General features: G+C 44.7%; 1 protein-coding gene across 1 annotated transcript in view; it reads left to right on the forward strand.

Moving 5' to 3' along the window:
• Window positions 1-18,807, forward strand: part of HSD17B3 (hydroxysteroid 17-beta dehydrogenase 3) — a 38,620-nt gene extending 19,813 nt beyond the window's left edge. The window contains exons 3-11 of the mRNA XM_037056164.1: window positions 641-716; window positions 2,425-2,532; window positions 3,845-3,912; window positions 5,160-5,195; window positions 9,201-9,235; window positions 10,324-10,405; window positions 11,045-11,110; window positions 13,980-14,129; window positions 18,470-18,807. Coding sequence (XP_036912059.1) covers window positions 641-716; window positions 2,425-2,532; window positions 3,845-3,912; window positions 5,160-5,195; window positions 9,201-9,235; window positions 10,324-10,405; window positions 11,045-11,110; window positions 13,980-14,129; window positions 18,470-18,679 — 831 coding nt within the window. The 3' untranslated portion in view covers window positions 18,680-18,807. The remainder of the gene's footprint in view (window positions 1-640; window positions 717-2,424; window positions 2,533-3,844; window positions 3,913-5,159; window positions 5,196-9,200; window positions 9,236-10,323; window positions 10,406-11,044; window positions 11,111-13,979; window positions 14,130-18,469) is intronic.
• The last annotated feature ends 210 nt before the right edge of the window (window positions 18,808-19,017 follow it).

Below are 19,017 nucleotides of genomic sequence, written 5' to 3' on the forward strand. Positions count from 1 at the left end.
TTTAATAAGTCTTAGATTTATATTTTTCTAGAAATATATGCATATCACCTTAAGTTTTAAAATTTATTGACTTTTTTTGGCAACATTTTCTTACTATGATTAAAAAACTCCAGCAGGAAACGTGTATATTCAAGGCTGTGAACTAATTCACAAAATAATTGGGAAGGGTCAACAGCTTTGTTCTGAAAATGAGCAGAGATATGGAGAGGCTGGTAATGGGGGACATTCATCCCCCTCCATTTCCTCACTTTTTTCTAGGACTGCAATCACTCAGATGTTGGGCAGTATTATTTCTGAAAGTTCTATTGTGAAGACCCTGAATTCATCCTCTATTTGTCTTTTTTTCCATTCATAATTTCTGTTTCTTTGCCTCTTTGTTTTCTTGTTTGCAAAAGGATTTCATCAATTTTATCCTCCAACTCTTTTTCTACATTTTTCTTTTTTTGCTCTATTTTCTTTATAAATTTTACACGTCTAAAAACATTACAAATGAAAAATTTTAAAATAAATTAAAAATTTTCACCAGTTCTGATGGGCATTTTTCAACTCTCTTTGCAGTGGATGATACTCCAGTTCACCCTTAAATCATGTCTTCCTGTCTACTGATAGGCTTTGTCTTTTTTGGTTTTCCCACCCCTAGCTAGCAAGACAAGGGCTCAACGTTGTTCTGATCAGCAGGACACTGGAAAAACTACAAACTCTTGCCGTGGAGATTGGTGAGTGACCCCAAGGAATAAGGAAGCTGTCGGTGGAGCCCACTGGTCAGGTTTGCTCCATTTCTGCCTGCTGATGCACCCTCAGCATCCCTTCATCTGCTCACTTAGCCCGGTTGCTGGTGCCTCTGTGGGAACTCAGTTTACAAAGTTAAGCACAGACTGGTAAGTGGGGGCCTCAGTTCACCAGTGAGTCTTCGGGCTCGATGAAGCAAGATCTGGCTCATGCATGGGTAGGTCTGCTCTCATCTCTAGGTCCAGTGTGTTCATTTCTAGATTCGGACCTCCTTGTCCAGAGGCCCAAGCTTCCTGGCTACAGCTGTCACTCCCTTCATAAGCAGATCTGTGTTTCCCTATGTCTGTGCTCTGCTTCAGGCAGGAGGGGAAGGGGTGATGCTTAGTGGTGGTTGTCAGGTTTTAAAAAAGATTTGATCCAGGGATGCTCTGCATGGCTGTGAAGGTTGCATACTGTACAGTATTGTCCTAGGAGGCAGCATTCGTGTTCGGAAGCTTTATTATTATGATCCTCTCTGAAGCATTCTTAGTTAATAATGATCATAATATGCCTTTTTGGGTATTTGCATTTTAACGATTAATCATTTATTTAGTAATTAATAAACTCCTTAAGTTAAAGGAACAGTCTCCAATTATACAAAGACTCATGAAGACCACAGCAGGCTGTCTGGAGGCCCAGCTGAGCAGTCGTACCACAGGGCTCCATGCCGTTGGACCAATGATTTCTGCTTTTGTTTTATGTCTGGATATCAGAAGTTACTTTGACCAGGATTAGGACCTTCTTCAGTGTTCCTCTCACCATGTTAAAATGTGCTTTTTATCGTCCTCTTGAAAAGCAAGTGGTGTCTTTAGTCTGAAAGCACTCCCCCAACCCCAAATTATGCCTCAAGATCACTTGCCCCTGAAGCACTGGGTCTGAATCCGTGCTGAGCTGGCCTCAGCTGGTGAAATCCGTCTGTGGCTTTCTGATCTGCCTCAAGGCTCCTGCAGCGGCAAGTCGTGGGGGCAGGGGGTTGGTGGCGGGGAAGGAGAGAGTGAGCCTGGGCTGGGTGGGAACAGGGTGTGTGTGCCCTTGGGCAAGGTAGATAGCGTCTCGGAGCCTAGTTTTCTCCTCTGAAAAGGCGGGATAATACTCACTTTACAAGGCTGTAGAGAGGATCAAAGTGTATTGTGTAGGTAAACGCTTTATGAATTCTAAAGTGTTGGACAAATACAGAGTGTTGTTGTCTCTGTGGAGGGGACTGGCGCCGCACAGCCAGTGTCGCTGTTTGCGGTCACAGCTCGTAGTCTAGGGGTTTCAAAGTTGATCGTGCAACAAGTCGCCTGCGTTGTGTATGCAAAGGGATCATTGGTCCAACTCCCAGGTTTGTCTGGTCCCGTAGGTCTGGGGTGGAGCCTGAGATTTTGCATTTCTAGCAAGTAGCTGGTGAGGCTCATGCTGAGAATCACTGCATTAAATTGTTGTAATGTGTATACTTGTTACTGTAGTAACTACTAGACTGACAGAGAAACCACCACTCGCACATCTTTTAGCCAATTTTAGCATTTATCCAGGGCTATTCCTTGTTTCTCGTGGGGAGATGGGCTTGTGACCTTCATTGTCTGCTCAGGTCGTGTGGGAGCGCCAGGGGAGCCCCCCAGCAGAAGGGGATTTGGGCTCCTGTTCCTTGAAGAGTAACTGTTGTCTCTAATGCAGAGTGGACTACAGGGAGTAGTGTGAAAATTATACAAGCCGATTTTACCAAGGACGACATCTACGAATATATTAAAGAAAAACTTAAAGGCTTAGAAATTGGGATTTTAGGTAAGTTGACTGCAGAGCTTGTTGTCATACATCAGTGAGATAATTATCTCAATGACATTTGATTATTCCATGGTGGCTTAAACTTAACTCATAACTGTATTTTAAGCTGTAGCATTAAATGAATATTAAATCTCAATTCTTCAAGAGGCATTACTGGATTAATAGATTTATGTATAGCTTTAGCATGTATCAGATTTACTCATTTCTACCTACCCAACTGTATTTCCTAATATTGAAATGAATTTTCTTTCACTGAACTGATACTGACACTCGACAGGAAGAGGGATTTTCAGAAACATGGGCCTGAAGGAGCTCATTTGGCCAACATGGCATGGTCGACCCATGAAAGTGGCAAGTCAGTGTGATTATTTGAGACTTGACTGCCTTATTCAGGAAACAAAAAAAACAACATTTTTTTCTGGGCTAATTTATAAATGAGCTATTTTGTAACTACATACACAATACAGTGTTTGTATTGTTCATAGAAGGAAGATTTGATTTTCGAACTTCCTGCTGAATTTTAAAAATATGCCCTGGCTGCTGTGGCTCAGTTGGTCAGGCATCATCCCACAAAGCAAAAGGTCGCAGGTTCAATTCCCAGTCAGAGAATGTGCCTGGGTTGTTGGCTTGGTGCTTGGTTGGGGTACATGTGAGAGGCAACCAATCCATGTTTCTCTCTCTCACTTCAATGTTCTTCTCTCTCCCCTTCTCCCTACCGTCCCCTCTCTATAAATAAATAAATAACAGCTTAAAAACATAATTGCTAATTCTTTTTACTAATAAAAGTGTAAGTTATCATTGCAGAAAAACTGGAAAGAGAAGAGAAGCACACAAAAGAATTATAAATTTCTTCAAATCCTGACAGCCTGAGATAGCATTTTGGTGCATATCCTTCCAGATACATAGTTTCATCCATTTATATGCGTTTTACATATTTACACATATTTTCAAAATGGGATTTAATTTACTGTTTTGTAGCATTTTCAAAACCGATGCAGCACAGACCTCTCCTGCATCTCTCAGACTCCAGGCGGCCGTAGCTGGGACAGACTGCTGGGGCTCCAGCCCAGGCTGCCGCCGGGTGCCCTCAGGGGCTTCCTGTGGTCAGACCACAGGGGTTCCCTCAGACATCTTCTCTCTCGCCAAATCATGCTGCAATGAACAATCTCATCAAGGAATCTTACTGTACATTATTTCTTTAGAAACACTTTCCAAGAGAAGAATTTGTGGGTTGAATGTGATTATTTTTAAGGCTTTCAGTAAACATTTGCCATTGTCTCTGACGTCCTTTTGCTTTGCTTCTCCCTGTCAGTCAACAATGTTGGAATGCTTCCAAGCCTTCTCCCAACACGCTTCCTGAATACATCAGACGAAATCCAGGTATATCCGTGCTTTCTGGGGACAGTGTCCTCTCATCAGGTACTGGGCTCTGCGGCAGGGTCATCTCGAGGGCCTGCCTGTCTGGAAAAATTCTGAATTCCAGGTGGATACCTGGAGGTTTCCCTTTCCTTTCATCTTAGTGCTTGACAGACAGTCAAGGGTACTACCGTTCACAGCCATCTCTAGGGATGGTTGTATCCCCGCTTCTCTGCGCATCGAAACTTACCTTCCCACTGCTTCAGTCGTTTGGGGGCTCTGTGCTCTGCCTTATTATAAGGGGTTGTACCGCCTGAAAAACTTTCAGTTGTGTATGCAAGTGGGAGGCCAGCTTTGTTTTTTAAATTGTCGTCCTAGGTAGTAACATTTGTTCAATTTTCAGTGTGCGGATGTCAATGGCACAAACTCCGTGGTTGGGGGTATTGTAAGTTCAGCGAGCTTGGCTCCGAACCATGGCCACCCTTGTTGGTCATGAGTAAATTTGTTATGCATTTAGCAGTCTTTGAAGGTACTATTTGTTAGGTCTTCCCCAGGCCCTGACCTTTGACGTCATGGGTTTATACCAATTCTGAACAGGCTGTCATGTTTCTGCAGGTATTCCTCTGTTCCTGGGGAAGCCCTAGGTCAACTGAACGGCAATAGAATACCAGGCTGTTTGGACATCATTGCACATCCTTGCCAAACTCTGCCTCACCATTCCTCTAGTCCCGTGGTCCTTGCTTCCGGCATAAATATCACTAAGCAGATTCCATTCTTGCTTCTCTTTGTTTATGTCTGTATTTGTGTTTGTTTCCGCGTCTGTCTCCCTTTACCTCTCTGTCTTGGGTGATTCCAGTAGTTTCTTTATCTGGCCTCTGTACCCAGAATCTCTACCTAGAATTATACAGTCATTTGCCTTTCTGTTCTCTATGTTGTTGCCTTCTAGACCCACACATGCTAACTTCTCTCCCTGCAGCTAGAAATTAACTATCTCCCTCTGAAGAACAGAGTCCATATTCCTCTTTACATTTTTGAGGATGCTCAACTTCTATTCAAGATCACGCTTTACAGAAGCGCACAGTGTGGATGTCAGGTGTGCCCCAGTTCTTGGGTGTACTTGCTAAACTTCAGTTAGGAGCCTGAAACGAGTGAGCAAGCAAGGAACAGCTCATGCACATGCGTTTGCCCACTTTAAGGTTCTTTAGCACTGACTGCATCTCAAGAGAACTGAAATGATCTGGCTGATTTGTGGTTATGATGATTTATTACAGAGCCTCATCCATTGTAACATCACCTCAGTAGTAAAGGTATGTGGTCTGTGTGTGCTGAATGCATACAATATAGCAGCTGTTAGAACGGGGCAATTCGGGAGAATCGGCTGCTTCCTTGTGGGAGGAGAACTCTCTGAAATTGAACTGCACTCGACTGAGAGGTAACATAGTGGCCTTTTAATGTCTTACTCTATTTTCATCAAGTACAACAATGAGTTCATTCTTCCTAGTGTTTAATACCTGTTTCTGCATTGTTTTGTCACATATCAGAGCATATTAGACTTGATGATGCTGAAACTGGTTCTGGATTCCAAGGTGACTTTTAAAAAATATTCAGTACTATCCTCTGATTTTATTCTTTTTTTTAAAAGATTTTTATTTATTTATTTATCTTTAGAGGGGAAGGAGAGGGAGAGAAACATCAATGTATGGTTGCCTTTCTTGCATCCCCTGCTGGGAGTTGGCCTGCAGGGAACCATGATTTTATTCTTTAAAAAAATTTTTTTAAACATCTTTTAAAAAAAGATTTTGTTTACTTATTTTTTGAGGGGAAGAGAAGGAGAGAGGGAGCGAGAAATATCAATGCACGGTTGCTTCTCATAGGTTCCCTGCTTGGAACTGGCCTACAACCTAGGCATGTGCCCTGACTGGGAATCAAACCGCGGTTATTTGGTCTGTAGGCCCGCGCTCAATCCACTGAGCTAAACCAGCCAGGGCTGATTTTATTCTTGTAAACAGAGGAAAACTCACTCTGTTTGGAAAAAAGACAGAGGGCATGGTGTGGATTTTATGGACTCTTGTTGTTTGATAAATACACACAAAAACAAAACCTCACCCAAACTGAAATTGTCTTTTGGACAGGCCCTTTGTAGTACAGGCTTTCCCCACTAGGTGAGGAAACTCATCTGTGTCAGTGTACCAGCTGGCATTGTTGTGAGAGGTTGTGTTCTTCTTCAGTGACTTTTTCTTTAAAGACTCTTTCAATGCCCATTTCATGATAGACTATTTACTAGCACTCATTGTGCTTGAGTGTTCAGCAGTGTTTGACCGAAAACGGCATGACACCCATGCTCCATCCTCCCTATTTACCTGATCTTGCCCCAAGTGACTTTTTTAGTTTGTTAGTTTCCCTGATGAAAAAGGTCCTCAAAGGGAAACATTTTGCCAAAGTGGAAAAGGCGAAACAAAAAAGGCATCAAAATCGACAAATTAAAAAACTGTTTGAACAGTAGAAAGTGTCTCGAGAGGTGTATTACATCAAACGGAGACTACTTTGAAGGTGACCGAAGTTTAGACACGTAAGAATAAATACACAATTTTTTATAAATAAATTCTGGGGGCGGGGTTGGGTCCTCTCCTTGTGTTTGTTGAAGTTCTCATTCATGTGTATTTCTGACCCCAGCTCAGCTACTAGTTTTTCGGACAATGTTGGGATGCATTTAACTTCCTTGAATTTCAGATTCTTCATCTGAATTAAAAGGGTTGGGGTAAGCCCTGGCCAGTGGAGCTCAGTTGGTTAGAATGGCATCCTATAAACTGGAAGGTGATGGGGTCAATTCCCAGTCAGGGCACATAGCCAGGTTTTGGGTGAAGTCCCTGGTCAGGGTGCATAGGAGAGGCAACTGATCAATGTTTCTTTCTCACGTCAATGTTTCTTTCCCTCCCTTTCTTTAAAATCAATAAGCCGGTGCTCAGGCGAGGATTATAAAAAAAAGGATTGGATTAAGTGTTGTGTCTGGTGCCATTTAGCATAAGAATTTATAGATATGACTACTGCAAGGCTGTCCTATACTGTGCCCTTGATTGAATAAAAAAAATCACCCTTTTGGGGCAGTTTGGGAAAGGTGCTACTTAGGAATGGATGCAATCCGCTGCTTGGTGAGTAGATGGTACTTTCGCGGGAACACAATGTTTTCCTCTCCTCTGAATGGCAAGAGCCCTCTAAATGGCTTGTGAGTGAACCCTGGGCTTTCAGCCCCCTAGCCCACAGCTGGTCACCTGGCTCAGCACGTAGAATTATCAAGTGCGTGTGGCAGCCCTTGTGACCATTCCATTAGGCCAGTGGACCTGCAGCAGTGAATCAGGCAAGATCCCTGATTTCATGGGTCTAGATTGTAGCTGGGGAGCAGCAGGAGGCTCAGTCTCATCTTGGAAACAGGGACTGTGCATGGAGGCTGCTTTCCCAAGGTAAAGTCAGTTGCTCTCAACCTAAGAGAGGGGATGGATGCTGAGAAGACCAAAAAAAATGTTTTTTTTTTCCCGAGGGGAGTAAGTTGGGCTGAGAATTTTTTTCTTTTCTTTCTTTCTTTCTTTTTTACTATGGGTTGTTTTACTGTAAGCCCACTGGTGTTTTATAGTTTCCCGCTCAGTTTTTATTGATATACACATTCTTTTTTGCTGAGCAATCAATGGCTTTTTAAAACTCCCAGTTGATATAATTGTAAGTTTTATATGTCCAACTGTTGGCAGACTTACCACTAAAATCTTTCACATTATTTTACATGCTGATCTTTCAGTTTTGGTTCATTTGATCACAGGGCTTCCCAAATGTATTTGATAACCTTTGACTCCTGTAGCAGAGAAATTTGATTTGTTAAAAAATAGTTTACATATTGCCAGACACCAATTTCCCTAACAACAGAGAAAACACATTGCAGGTTAGGTTGTAAGTATGCCATCCCCAGTTGCCTGTGCTGGTTGGAGGCAGACAAGTATCTCTTCATTATTCCAGAGGAGCTGTCTGGAAACAGTAGAGATAGATCTCTGTCAAGGGCAGAGATGGGAGATGAGTTTGAGGGCAGAGGAAGGTGAGATCAGAGACTAAATACTGGGAGTTTTGTGACAGAGATGCACAGACTCTGACGTTCCCTCTCTAACCAGCATTACCTGCCCAGTGAGCTAGAGAATTTGTGTGGGAGACTCTGAGGATGTGCTCCACGGACACCTGCAGTGAGGTTGGAAAAGCCCAGGAACGGTGGTGGCACGATCTGGCCCTTATCCTTCTCTCACCTCCCTTGAAACCCAGAACTTCAGGAGGCAGTCCCGTGGGTTCTAGGGAGCCTCCTCCCCACCACTCCCGCCCCCACCTCTAACCCAGCCCAGCGGAATCTTGCTCTGGAGGCCCCTGCATTTGGGCGTAAGGGGCTGGCCTGAGGCAGGAGCCGTGGCTGGGCTCCCAGACAACATGGAGAAATAGGAAAAAGTCGTCTTCTGGTCCCCAGTCTTTTTTATTTCTCTTCCTCTCTGCATCCATTTGGTTCCTCTCTGTCTCAAACCTGATCCCCAGACAGGGCCCAAGTCCACTCAAGTGCACTTTTGAGAACATTTTAGACACACAGTTGCTGCCTCCTCAATTCTTAAAATGTGGGCCTTATAATTACGACATGCAAAGCTCTTTTCACGGGACATTTAAGCTCCACAAGTGGCGGAGAAGACCTCTTTGAGGTCAGAAGTTTGGGAGGGGGAAGGGACTTCTTAATGTTGTTGTAATTCTGAGAGACAGATAAACAGACAAGTTCTGTTTAGGGAGGTATTTCACAGACCACCTGCAGGTTGCTTATGTGGCTGCTGCTGAATTGACGGATGTCCTTCTCCACTTCATCCTGTGAACTTGAGATGCTTATGGACCCTTGTGTGGTTTCCCGATGGTCCCCCAGTCCTAACTCATGGCCAAGGTTTATGCTGGCCAGCCTACTTTCCCTCTCTCCCAAAGTAAAGAGTGTCTGGGGACCTCAGCGCTGGCCTCATAGCCAGAAGCCAATTGCCATAATTTGTCACTGCCCTCATTCTGCAGGAAGACTTTAGCTTTACGGAGGAGAAACCAGAGGCCTCTGAGCACTTTGCCATTTGTCTGGCTGCCTCTGTGGGTTCCAGCCAGGCTCTGGTGTTGCCAGAACGACCTCCAACAAGTGTCGGCAGAGTGTCAAGCCCATCTGAGACTGAGCAGTTCTCCAGCTTCCTCCCACACCCGCTTCCCCAGGCCACGCTGCCTACTGCCGTTTACTTACTTTGTCCAGGCTTAACTTTGACCTTCTCTTGTAGATGACACAGCTGGTTCTGAAACACATGGAATCAAGGTAAGGCCTTTCTCTGAAAAGGAGTAGAGTGGCAAGGTCTCCCAGGTCTGGCAGTCAGACGTGCAGATGGGGGGGATGGAGTTCATCTGGCTGCTACTTCAATAAATGATAAAACTATGATGAAAGGACATGGAGATTACAAAAGAAAAAAAATGCATCCTGAGCCAGGCCAGCTTTGCAAACAGATAAGCATATTGGAAGGTCAAATGTAACTTATACTGAAGGGAAGAGAACAGCAGATTCAGCACACATTGTATTAAAAAAATTAACTTATGTTGAGCATAAAAGAAACTTCAGAAGTTGGCCTGAGACCACGACCATCTCTTTGTTATTATGAATTTCAGCTCTTGTCAGAATGAATATTCCAATGTAGTGGTAAAAATCACCACCCCATCAGTGCCTCCATTTATTCCGTGTTTTTATCACCCTATTACAACACCCATTTGGGAGCTGGTTTTTTTCTTTTTCAGATGGTATTTATTAAAAGCAAATGGTCGATAGTTTTATCTTCCCTAGAGGAAGAAAGGGCTTGGCTGTGGATTCTAAAGTGCAGTTTCTTGGTTTTTCTGAATTGAACCCATCTCATTGGGATGGATTAAAGAGATTAAATTTCAAAAGGAAAAAGAAAGACCCCGGAGACTTGTGTGGGGTGCCTGTGTGAGCAGATGATGGACTGTCAAATTCCACCCAAGATGCACGGCATCTGTCTTGCTGTGGGTCGTCTCTGCGAGTCAAAAGGGAGCTTGAGCTCCTGTGGCCACGTTTGAGAGAGAAGGATCGCTTCCCCCAATCCTGTCTGAGCTCAGCTGGCTTTCCGAATTCCGTTGGGGGAACCTTTGTTACAGCAGAGCTATTTCCAGTCACAAGCCCTGATGTCAACTGACTGCCGAGTGACATCATTGTGCGGTACCATAGTCCGTGACGAAGGGAAGTTCAACTCCGAGTCCTTGGAACCAGAGCAGTTAGTGCTCGTGGTAACCTAGAGAGGATGGAGTTTCCCCAGCGTTCACGCGAGTCCCTTTGTTTTCTTCCTTCTCAAGGTGTGATAGGCAGCAGAGCAACCAAAACTTTGCTTGTTTGCCTTTTAGGCAGAAAGGGCTCATCTTGAACATTTCTTCTGGGGTGGCCCTCTTTCCCTGGCCTCTATACTCCATGTACTCAGCTTCCAAGGTGAGTGGTAGCTTGTAGTTTGAGTCCCCTTCCCCTTCTTCCTCTTGTTTCTCCTGGTTGGCATTTTCTTTTGGATTGACCGTTGGATGAACAGATCTGCCAGGAGGCACTCTTGTGTGCACCGGGTGGAGCTTTAGTCAGCAGGTATGTGGGTGCAAACTGGGAGAAGGCACTGCTGCCAAGCTAAGGCCTGCATGCCCTGCAAGCTGGGCATGAACAGCCCCTGGGGGGCTCCAGTCCTCACACACCTCCTCGCCTGGGAGCCCTGCTGCCTTCCTGTCAGCAAGGAACACTGTGGTTTCCTTTCTGCCCTGGAGGTCTAGCCAGGTATTCTCAGGCCTTAGTCTCAAAAACAAACTCTCAGAGGAGGGGTTGATCTACGCAAGAGACTGCTCCTTCTGGTTTGGGTCACTTGTGTGCAGTGGTCGGAGGTATGCATCTATCCCCCAATGCATGTTCCCACTGATTGAAGGGGCTCTTCTCAGACTGAGAAATGAAGTCCTAACTTCCATCGAGAGAAGCTGCTACATTTTAAGATAAAGTGGAAGGCTCCTGTGGCGCCCTTTAAAATCTGAGTGAGTGGGTTCTGATGGAGAACGCAAGCTCTGGGTCCTGAAGTGTTTCTCCTTCTTGCTCCAGGCTTTTGTGTGCACATTTTCCAAGGCACTGCAAGCAGAATACAAAGCGAAAGGAATCATTATCCAGGTGAGGTTAACAGTTCTGAGTGCATGGGAATGAGAACTCCAGATCCTCATTGAGCTGGGGCCACTGCCCCCTGCAGGACTGGTGGTGCAAGTGCAGCTGGGTGGAAGGTGGTCTGAATGCCACTCCCAAGACCATTGTGCTGGCCACTGTGCTGCCACGCCACCTTAGTACCACCTGCTGCCACCTTACCCCATGCCCTGGGTGCTGGCGCAGGAGCTGGGCAAGGTGAGTGAGCACTCAGAATGCTGTCCACCCTCTTGCTACCTTTACTCTCTCATAGACGTACAGAGGACAGGCTTATGTGGGAGGAATCGAGGGGAGGGAATAGAAGAACACTGGGTACTCAGCCCATGTTGGGAGGAGTGGGAGTCTCCCTTGCAGGCTGTCCATCTGTGATGAACCCCAGAGAGTCTCCCACTCGGGGTCCTGAGCAGTCGGGGAAGAGGTGCTCTGCTTCCCCTTTCACTAGCAATGGCAAGACTCTCATGGAGACGACCTTGTCCGGAGTGCAAAGGGGTTGGGTTGTCACTGCTGTCTGCAGGCGGAGCAATAGGACACCTTGAGGTGAAGGGAAGCTTCCCTTGAGGGAAGTTGTGTGACATACTATTAGAAATGAAAAGGACACACTTGCAGTGATATCTTTAAAATTATTGGCATGCAGACTGATTTTCAATGAAAATACTCAGGTGAGACGATCTCAGGTTGCTGTGCTTATGAATTAACCAGCTATAGGGTAGCGCTTACTCAAAAGGCAGATACGAATTAATGGTGAGTGTTTTGCAAATAACATAAACTTCCCAGCCATGGTGACTGTGACAGCCAGGTCATGACACTAGACCACAGTGTTATTCTTTGCCCTGATGAGCCAAAGCCTCACCTATCAGATAGTTTTCCTTCCTACCCGTCTTCCAACTGCCAGCTGAAGACAGATTCCTTTTGCGAAAGTGCTGTCCCATGTAGGTAGCTTGCTGCAGTAAAAAATAAATCTTTAAAATCTTGCTGACTTAAAACCACAAAGGTTTAGTTCTCATTCATGATGCAGTTACTGTGAGCTGCCAGATGGGATTTGCTCCTTGTAGTGACACAGGGACCCAGGCTGGTGGAGCAGCTGCCATTTGGGATGTCATCAGTTGACATGCCCGAGAAAAAGTGGTAGGAATTTTAGAGGATCTTGCTTTGATAATGAAAGACTGGCTCAGAAAAGACATGGCATTTTGGCTCACACTCATTGGCCATATCTGGTCACATGGACCCACCCAACCACAGGGGTCCAGGAAGTGCAATTCTGTCACGTGTATGGGGAAAAAGAACTAGAAATAGTTGGTGAACAACACTGTTCATTATCAGAGCTGTTTGGTTACTAGCCATGTGAATGTGACTCTCAGCATCACCTTGACCTTGATAATTGTGGCCCAGGGATGCTGTGGCTGCCAAGTTAGTGGGTTCCCTGGGGCAGGAGGTGGGGCAGGGAAGGGAGCCCCTTCCTTGAAGCAGAAAACTTGGCGCTGTTCTCTTAGCAAGTATGAGAAGGTGAAAAGACTCTGTGATCTTTCAAAAACCAATTGGCCTCTCCAAACACTTAAGTAATTGGTGCTCAATAAATAAAAATTTGTTAAATGGGCAAGGAAGTGTGAACTATAGACTTGAGTTTGATTTTCAAATCCCAGCTCTGCCTCTTATCATCTGAGTGATCCTGGAAAACCTGCTTAAATTTTGTGAGCCTCAGTTTCCCCATCTGTAAAAAGGGGTTTACAATACCTGCTTACCTCTCTAGATTATTATAAAGATCTAATGAATAAACAGGTATGCAAGTTTCATCACTATTTTCTACAGTAAGGTGTTTTGTCAGGCAAATCTCACCATTGGAATGAAAATAATTATTTCCATGTCTGGAAATGGGTTGGGAATACATGCTCCTATAGCTCTCTAAGAGTAACACTTTGAGATCTTTGGAAGAAAAGTGTTATGCAAATTAATAACTGCATTCATTTCCATGAGAACCAATTCAATTGGATTGACTCATAATTAGATTCAGTTATGCACCATGTTATTTCAAATGTGATGTGAAGAAAATGTGATAAGACAAAAATTGCAAATGTGATTAGAAGAAAAATAAAACAGATAAACCAAGCATGGAGCTTTTTCTCTCTCTGAAGATGCTGCTCAGGTCTCTATGTCTGGGGAAAAAGTAAGAACCCCCTGTGAAACCTCGTGCCAGACCACCCGGCGGTGCGACCCTGGGCAGGAACAGTGTCAGACTGGGGGCTACAGTGTGTCCTTCTCCTCATCAGGGCAGGACTGATTATGAGATCTGTGCCACTCCTGGCTCCTAACGAGAGTGGCGACCCAGAGAGCTTTCCGTTGCTCCGACGTTGGCTATATAGGTTACACATAAACTTCTGGGGTAGGGTTGCTGGATAAAATACAGGAGATCCAATTAAATTTGAGTTGGAGATAAATAAAAAATAAATGATTAAGTGTAAGTATAGCCCATGGAATACTTACGGCAGAATTATACTGAATTATTTTGTTGTTTTCTTGGATTCAGTTTAACTGAGTGTCCTGTACTTTTATTTTCAAAGTATGGCAACCGTATTCTGAGAGACGCCCCGTGACCTCGGTCCCCTGTGCGAACCCCCTGGAGGGGTGTGGCCAAGGCCTCCCCTCGAGTTAGTGGCAGAGTGAAGCTAGACCCCCGATTGCCCGCTCTGGGCCAGTTCCCTGCCTTTCCATGCTCTCTTACCCTTCTGGATCCTGAAACTTGTTACGGGGAGGGCAGAGTTGGAAAACGAGGGGATGGGGAAATGGGGGTTCATTTTTCAGGGCTGGGCCGACTGCTCCTGTGTTATGGCTTTATTTCCCCTTGTAGGTGCTGACCCCATTCTCTGTTTCGACCCCAATGACAAAGTGTCTCAATACCAGCCTGATAACCAAGACTGCCGATGAGTTTGTTAAAGAATCGTTAAACTATGTCATGATTGGAGATGAAACCTGTGGCTGCCTCGTCCATGAAATCTTGGTAATTGATAACTAACTTCTCCTTTCTTGAAGCAAGTGAGGACAGGTGTGCAGGTGTCCCTGGCAGTCTTGGGCCAGCTCTCCCTTGCTGCTGGAGGCCTGGGTGCTCAGCCCACCAGCAGCCTCCGAGCTGGCAGGTCTCACCTCCGGCTGCCTCCCCTTTCACCTCAGAAGGTAAGGTGGCTTCCAGAGCTCCTGGGAAAAGTCGACCAAGACACAGGGAGCTTCTCTGAGGGGCTCCTGTCATCTCTGACCCTCAGTATTTGTCAATAATTAACTCTCTGGCTCTCCAGAAAAAAAAGTAAAACAAAACACCTCAATTTGCAGCATTTGCTGATTTCCATCATTTAAATCCTCCCCCATAGTCGATTTTAAGCTTCCAGTGTGTTGTCCATGCACAGGAAGTCTTTTAAAAAATATTTTATTTATTTACTTTAGAAAGAGGGAACGGGAAGGAGAAAGAGAGGGAGAGAAACATCAATGTGCAGTTGCCTCTCATGCGTCCCCCAGCGGGGACCCAGCCCGCAACCCAGGCATGTGCCCTGACTCGGAATCGAACCTGCGACCCTTTGCCTCACAGGCCTGAGCTCAATTCACTGAGCTACACCAGCTAGGGCCTTGCACAAGCATTTAAGCGTACATATGACTGGAGCTCCTGTGAGCAGTGCAAGCTGGTGCCTGTGCTCCACGGACTCCATCAAGGATGGAAATGGGCTTTGATGGCAAGTGTCTCCCGTTCTCTCCATTCTCTGGCCACTTTTAGAAACAAAAACAAAAATGAAACAAAGGTAAATGCGCATATTGCATGATATAGTGAAAACAAAACAAAACAAAACACATTTTCCGCGTAGTACTGTTTGGAGCATCACCAAAGAATTTTAAACAGATCTTTTCCTGCAAGCTCATTTTAATGGAGCCCTGGTAGAAAAGACATGCAGATGCTGGGAGACAGAATGCCGGGGAAAGTGCTCATGAAGAGAAAGAATGGAGGGAGGGTGCTTTACCACGGACACAGTTCTCTCAATTTAGGATATCCTCAGGGCTGATCCTATAAGCGGCTGTTTTAGTCTCAAGAAAACCTTGTTTGCTGAGAAAGTGTCACAAAACCTTTATATTTTAGCAACTGCAGTCATGCACTGTATAACTGCGTATCTGTCAACAACAGACCATATGCATGATGCGGTCTCACAGATTACAATGAAGCCAAGGTTAAAATTGGCATCGCCCAGTGACTGGGAGCTGTCCCGGTGCTGCCCACAACGTAGCACGCATTTGTGGTGATGCTGGTATGAACAAACCCACTGTGCCGCCAGCTGTATGAAAGTGTAAGGCGTACGGTTGTGATCTGAAGTGGGTATTACTTGATATGCCAATAAGTGACTGGATTACTGGTTTATACTTTTTGTTATTTTTTAATGCACACCCTTTCTACTTATGAAGAGTCTGCTGTAAAACAGTGGGCCATGTCACAAGGGCATTCACTTCGTACACGTTGTGTCTGCCACGTCTCTTGAGTACATTTTCTCTAGTGCTTGTGTTAACCTTGTGTTGCTTTGTTCACTGTGGCCCCGAAGCACACAAAGCTGTTATGTTGCCACATTGAGGGACTGACCTGGAAATAAAATGAACTGTGATTAAGGATGACAAAAATGGAAACTGGTGATGACTAGTGCTCACCTGTCAGGCATGCCCCATGGCTATGATCTTGAAGAACAAGAACAACGGGATGGAAACTGTTAAAGGATCTGCCTTATTGACGGCAACAAGACGACACGTTGTGAAGGGACTACACCACACAGAGAGAAACTTCTACCAACCTGGGTGAGGACCGGACGCAGAGCGTGTCCCTCCCAGAACTACAATGACCAAAGTAAGACATTTGTGATGTTGGAAGAAAAGGCTGCACCTAACTATGATGTCGAATTTACTGCTAGCTCTGGGCATTTTAAACAATTCAAGGACCATTATTCATGACAGAATGTGGAAGTGAGTGGTGAGCCTGCACGTGCTGCTCTGACCGCAGCTGAAGAGTTTTGGGAACTCTAGACGAGCTGACTGTGGAGGAAAGTTACTTGCTAGAGCAACTGTTCAGTGCGGATGAACGTCCCTGTTTTGGAATGGATGCCCGAAAGGACTTTCGTCGATAAGAAGGTCACCTCAATGCCAGGCTTCCAGAAATTCAAGGGCAGAATAACAGGCTACAGACTGAAACATGGTTTGGTCTGGCGACGTGAGGACCCCAAGGCCCTCCAGCGGGTCACAAAGCACACACGGCCAGTGTGAACGGTGAGAAGTCTGGGTGATCCGGCTTCCCTTCCAAGATGCCCTCCTCAATGGCTACCCAGCAGAATGGAGAAGTACTGTTTGGAGAATAACACACCTTTCAAGATTTGGCTTATTGTTGACGATGTCCCCAGATAACCTCCTTTACTGGTGATTTTTATCCCATCAAAGTGGTGCCTCTCCTTTCAAACACAACCTCTTTGATTCATCCAATGAATCAAGGAGTCATAGAGCTTTTTTAAAAAAAATTTTTAATTTATTTATCTTTAGAGGGGAAGGAGAGAGGGAGAGAAACATCAATGTATGGTTGCCTTTTGTGCGTCCCCTGCTGGGAGTTGGCCTGCAGGGAACTGGCCTGCAACCCAGGCATGTGCCCTGACTGGGAATCGAATGGCGATCCTCTAGTTCGCAGGCCCGCGCTCAATCCACTGAGCTACACCAGCCAGGGCTTCATAGAGCTTTTAAAGCCTCCTACCTGAGGAGGGCCTTTGCCCAGGCTGTTGCTGCAACTGAGGAAGACACGGATGCAATTGTGGAAAAATTGTATCTATGGCTGCATCAAAACCTTGCTTGGGCTTGGGCAGAGGGTGTGTGAATGGCATGTGGAAGAAGACACTCACGAAGTTCCCCCATGACGTCAAAGGATTTGCCAAGAATGAGGAGGTTGCAAAATCAGCAAGGCTGTGGTTGAGGGGACAAACCACTCTCACCTGGGTGTGAGAGAGGATGACAATGAGGAGCTCCTAGTGGTGGTTCGTAAAGAATCGACTCTTGAGAAGTTGCTGGAACTGGAACAGAAAGGAGCGCACAGCTTAAGATGACAAGGGGAAAAAAAACCTTCAAGAAAATTCCCAGTGTGGAGGTTAGCGGACATTTTGCAGACTTCAACAAACTTCTTATAAAGTTTTTAATTAAAAAAACACCAAAAGGTTTTTATTTATACAGAGGAATGTGCAGGTTGCATTATCTGCTTATGAACATATCTATGATGAAAAAAGAAACAAATTAAGTAAATCACCATGGACATACTTCCGAAAAGAGTGTCACCTCCTCAAGAAGAACCTAGGCAGGTCCTTCAGAAATTATTCTAGAAGAAGGCATTGTTTTCATAGGAGATGACAACTCCATGCACGTTATTGCCCCAAAGACCTTCTAGTGGGACGAGATGTGAAAGGGAAAACAGTGGTATCTAGGATTCTGAGCCTGTGTAGGCTTGGGCTAGTGTGTGTGTTTGTATCTTAGTTCTTAACAAAAAAGCTTAAAAAGCAAAAAAAAAACCTTTTAAATTTAAAAATATGAAAAAGCTTATAGAATAAGGATATAAAAATCATATTTTCGTACAGCTGTAAAATGTGTTTGTGTTTTAAGCTAAGTGTTATTGCAAAAGAATTAAAAGGTAAAAGAGCTAAAAAGTTGATAAAGTAAAAAAGTTATAGTAAGCTAAGTTTAATTTATTACTGAAGAATGAAAATTAAAAAAATTAATCCAGTGGAGCTCAAGGATATAGTGTTTATAAAGTCTACAGTGGAATGCAGTGTTGTCCTGGGCCTTCTGACTCAATCCCCACTTACTGACTCGCCCAGAGTAACTTCTGGTCCGGTGAGTGCCCTATGTGGGTGTAGCATTTTTTATCTTTTACACTGTATTCTACCCTATTTAAAAATCTTAACTGTACTTTTTCTATGTTTAGATATGTTTAGATACACAGATGCCATCACGTTACAATAGCCTACAGCATTCAGTACAGTAGTATGCTGTACAGATTAGTTACCTAGGTGAATGTGCTGTACCGTGCGGCCTAGGTGTGTAGTAGGAGATACCATCTAGGTTTGTGCAACGTTCGCACAATGACACACAGTGATGGCATCATCTAATGGCACTTTTCTTAGCACATGTCCTCTTGCTTAAGTGACACATGACTGCACTAGAAGATTTGGGGGCTTAACTTCAGTAATCAGAAAAAAACATTTTAAAAGTGATGAATATAAACTGAAATGTTTAGTTATGACCCCCTTGCTCTTTTTCTTACCCGGACACTCATGTTTTTGTCTATTCAAGGCGAGCTTTCTGAGCCTGATTCCATCCTGGGCTATCTACAGCAACACGTTCAAGAAGCTACTCCTGACCCATTACACCGACTACCTCAAGCGGAACACCAACATCGGCAGTCTAGGTGGGCTGATGGGCCATCCCACATCATTTTCTTCACCAGGTTCTTCACTAGCTGCTGAAAATCAAGAAGAAGACCATCACTCCATCACCACCTGACGCTGGAGGGCCACACCGCAGGCCCAGTACCTAGAATACAGCTTTTGTGTCATTTGCTCATGTTAAAATTGAGGGCAAATGGAGACCAGCCTTGAAAATTCCCTGAGCAGATAAAGCCAGTTTACTCATACTAACAAAACTTCCTTTAGCTTATTATGTACGACTAACGATGGGATTCAGGGCAGGCCACCCCAAAGTATGTTGCTTTGGCATATTGGTTATTTTGAATTAAAGTTACTTTAGGAACAGCAAGAACACTCTGACTCTTCTTTGCCCCCCGTGTAATAGGAAATATCATTGTGACCATCTTTGGGAAATACAATGAGCCACACTGATTG

The sequence above is a fragment of the Sturnira hondurensis genome, unplaced genomic scaffold, assembly GCF_014824575.4.
Source record: "Sturnira hondurensis isolate 20B ecotype Veracruz unplaced genomic scaffold, ASM1482457v3 Scaffold0008860, whole genome shotgun sequence".
NCBI lineage: Eukaryota > Metazoa > Chordata > Mammalia > Chiroptera > Phyllostomidae > Sturnira > Sturnira hondurensis.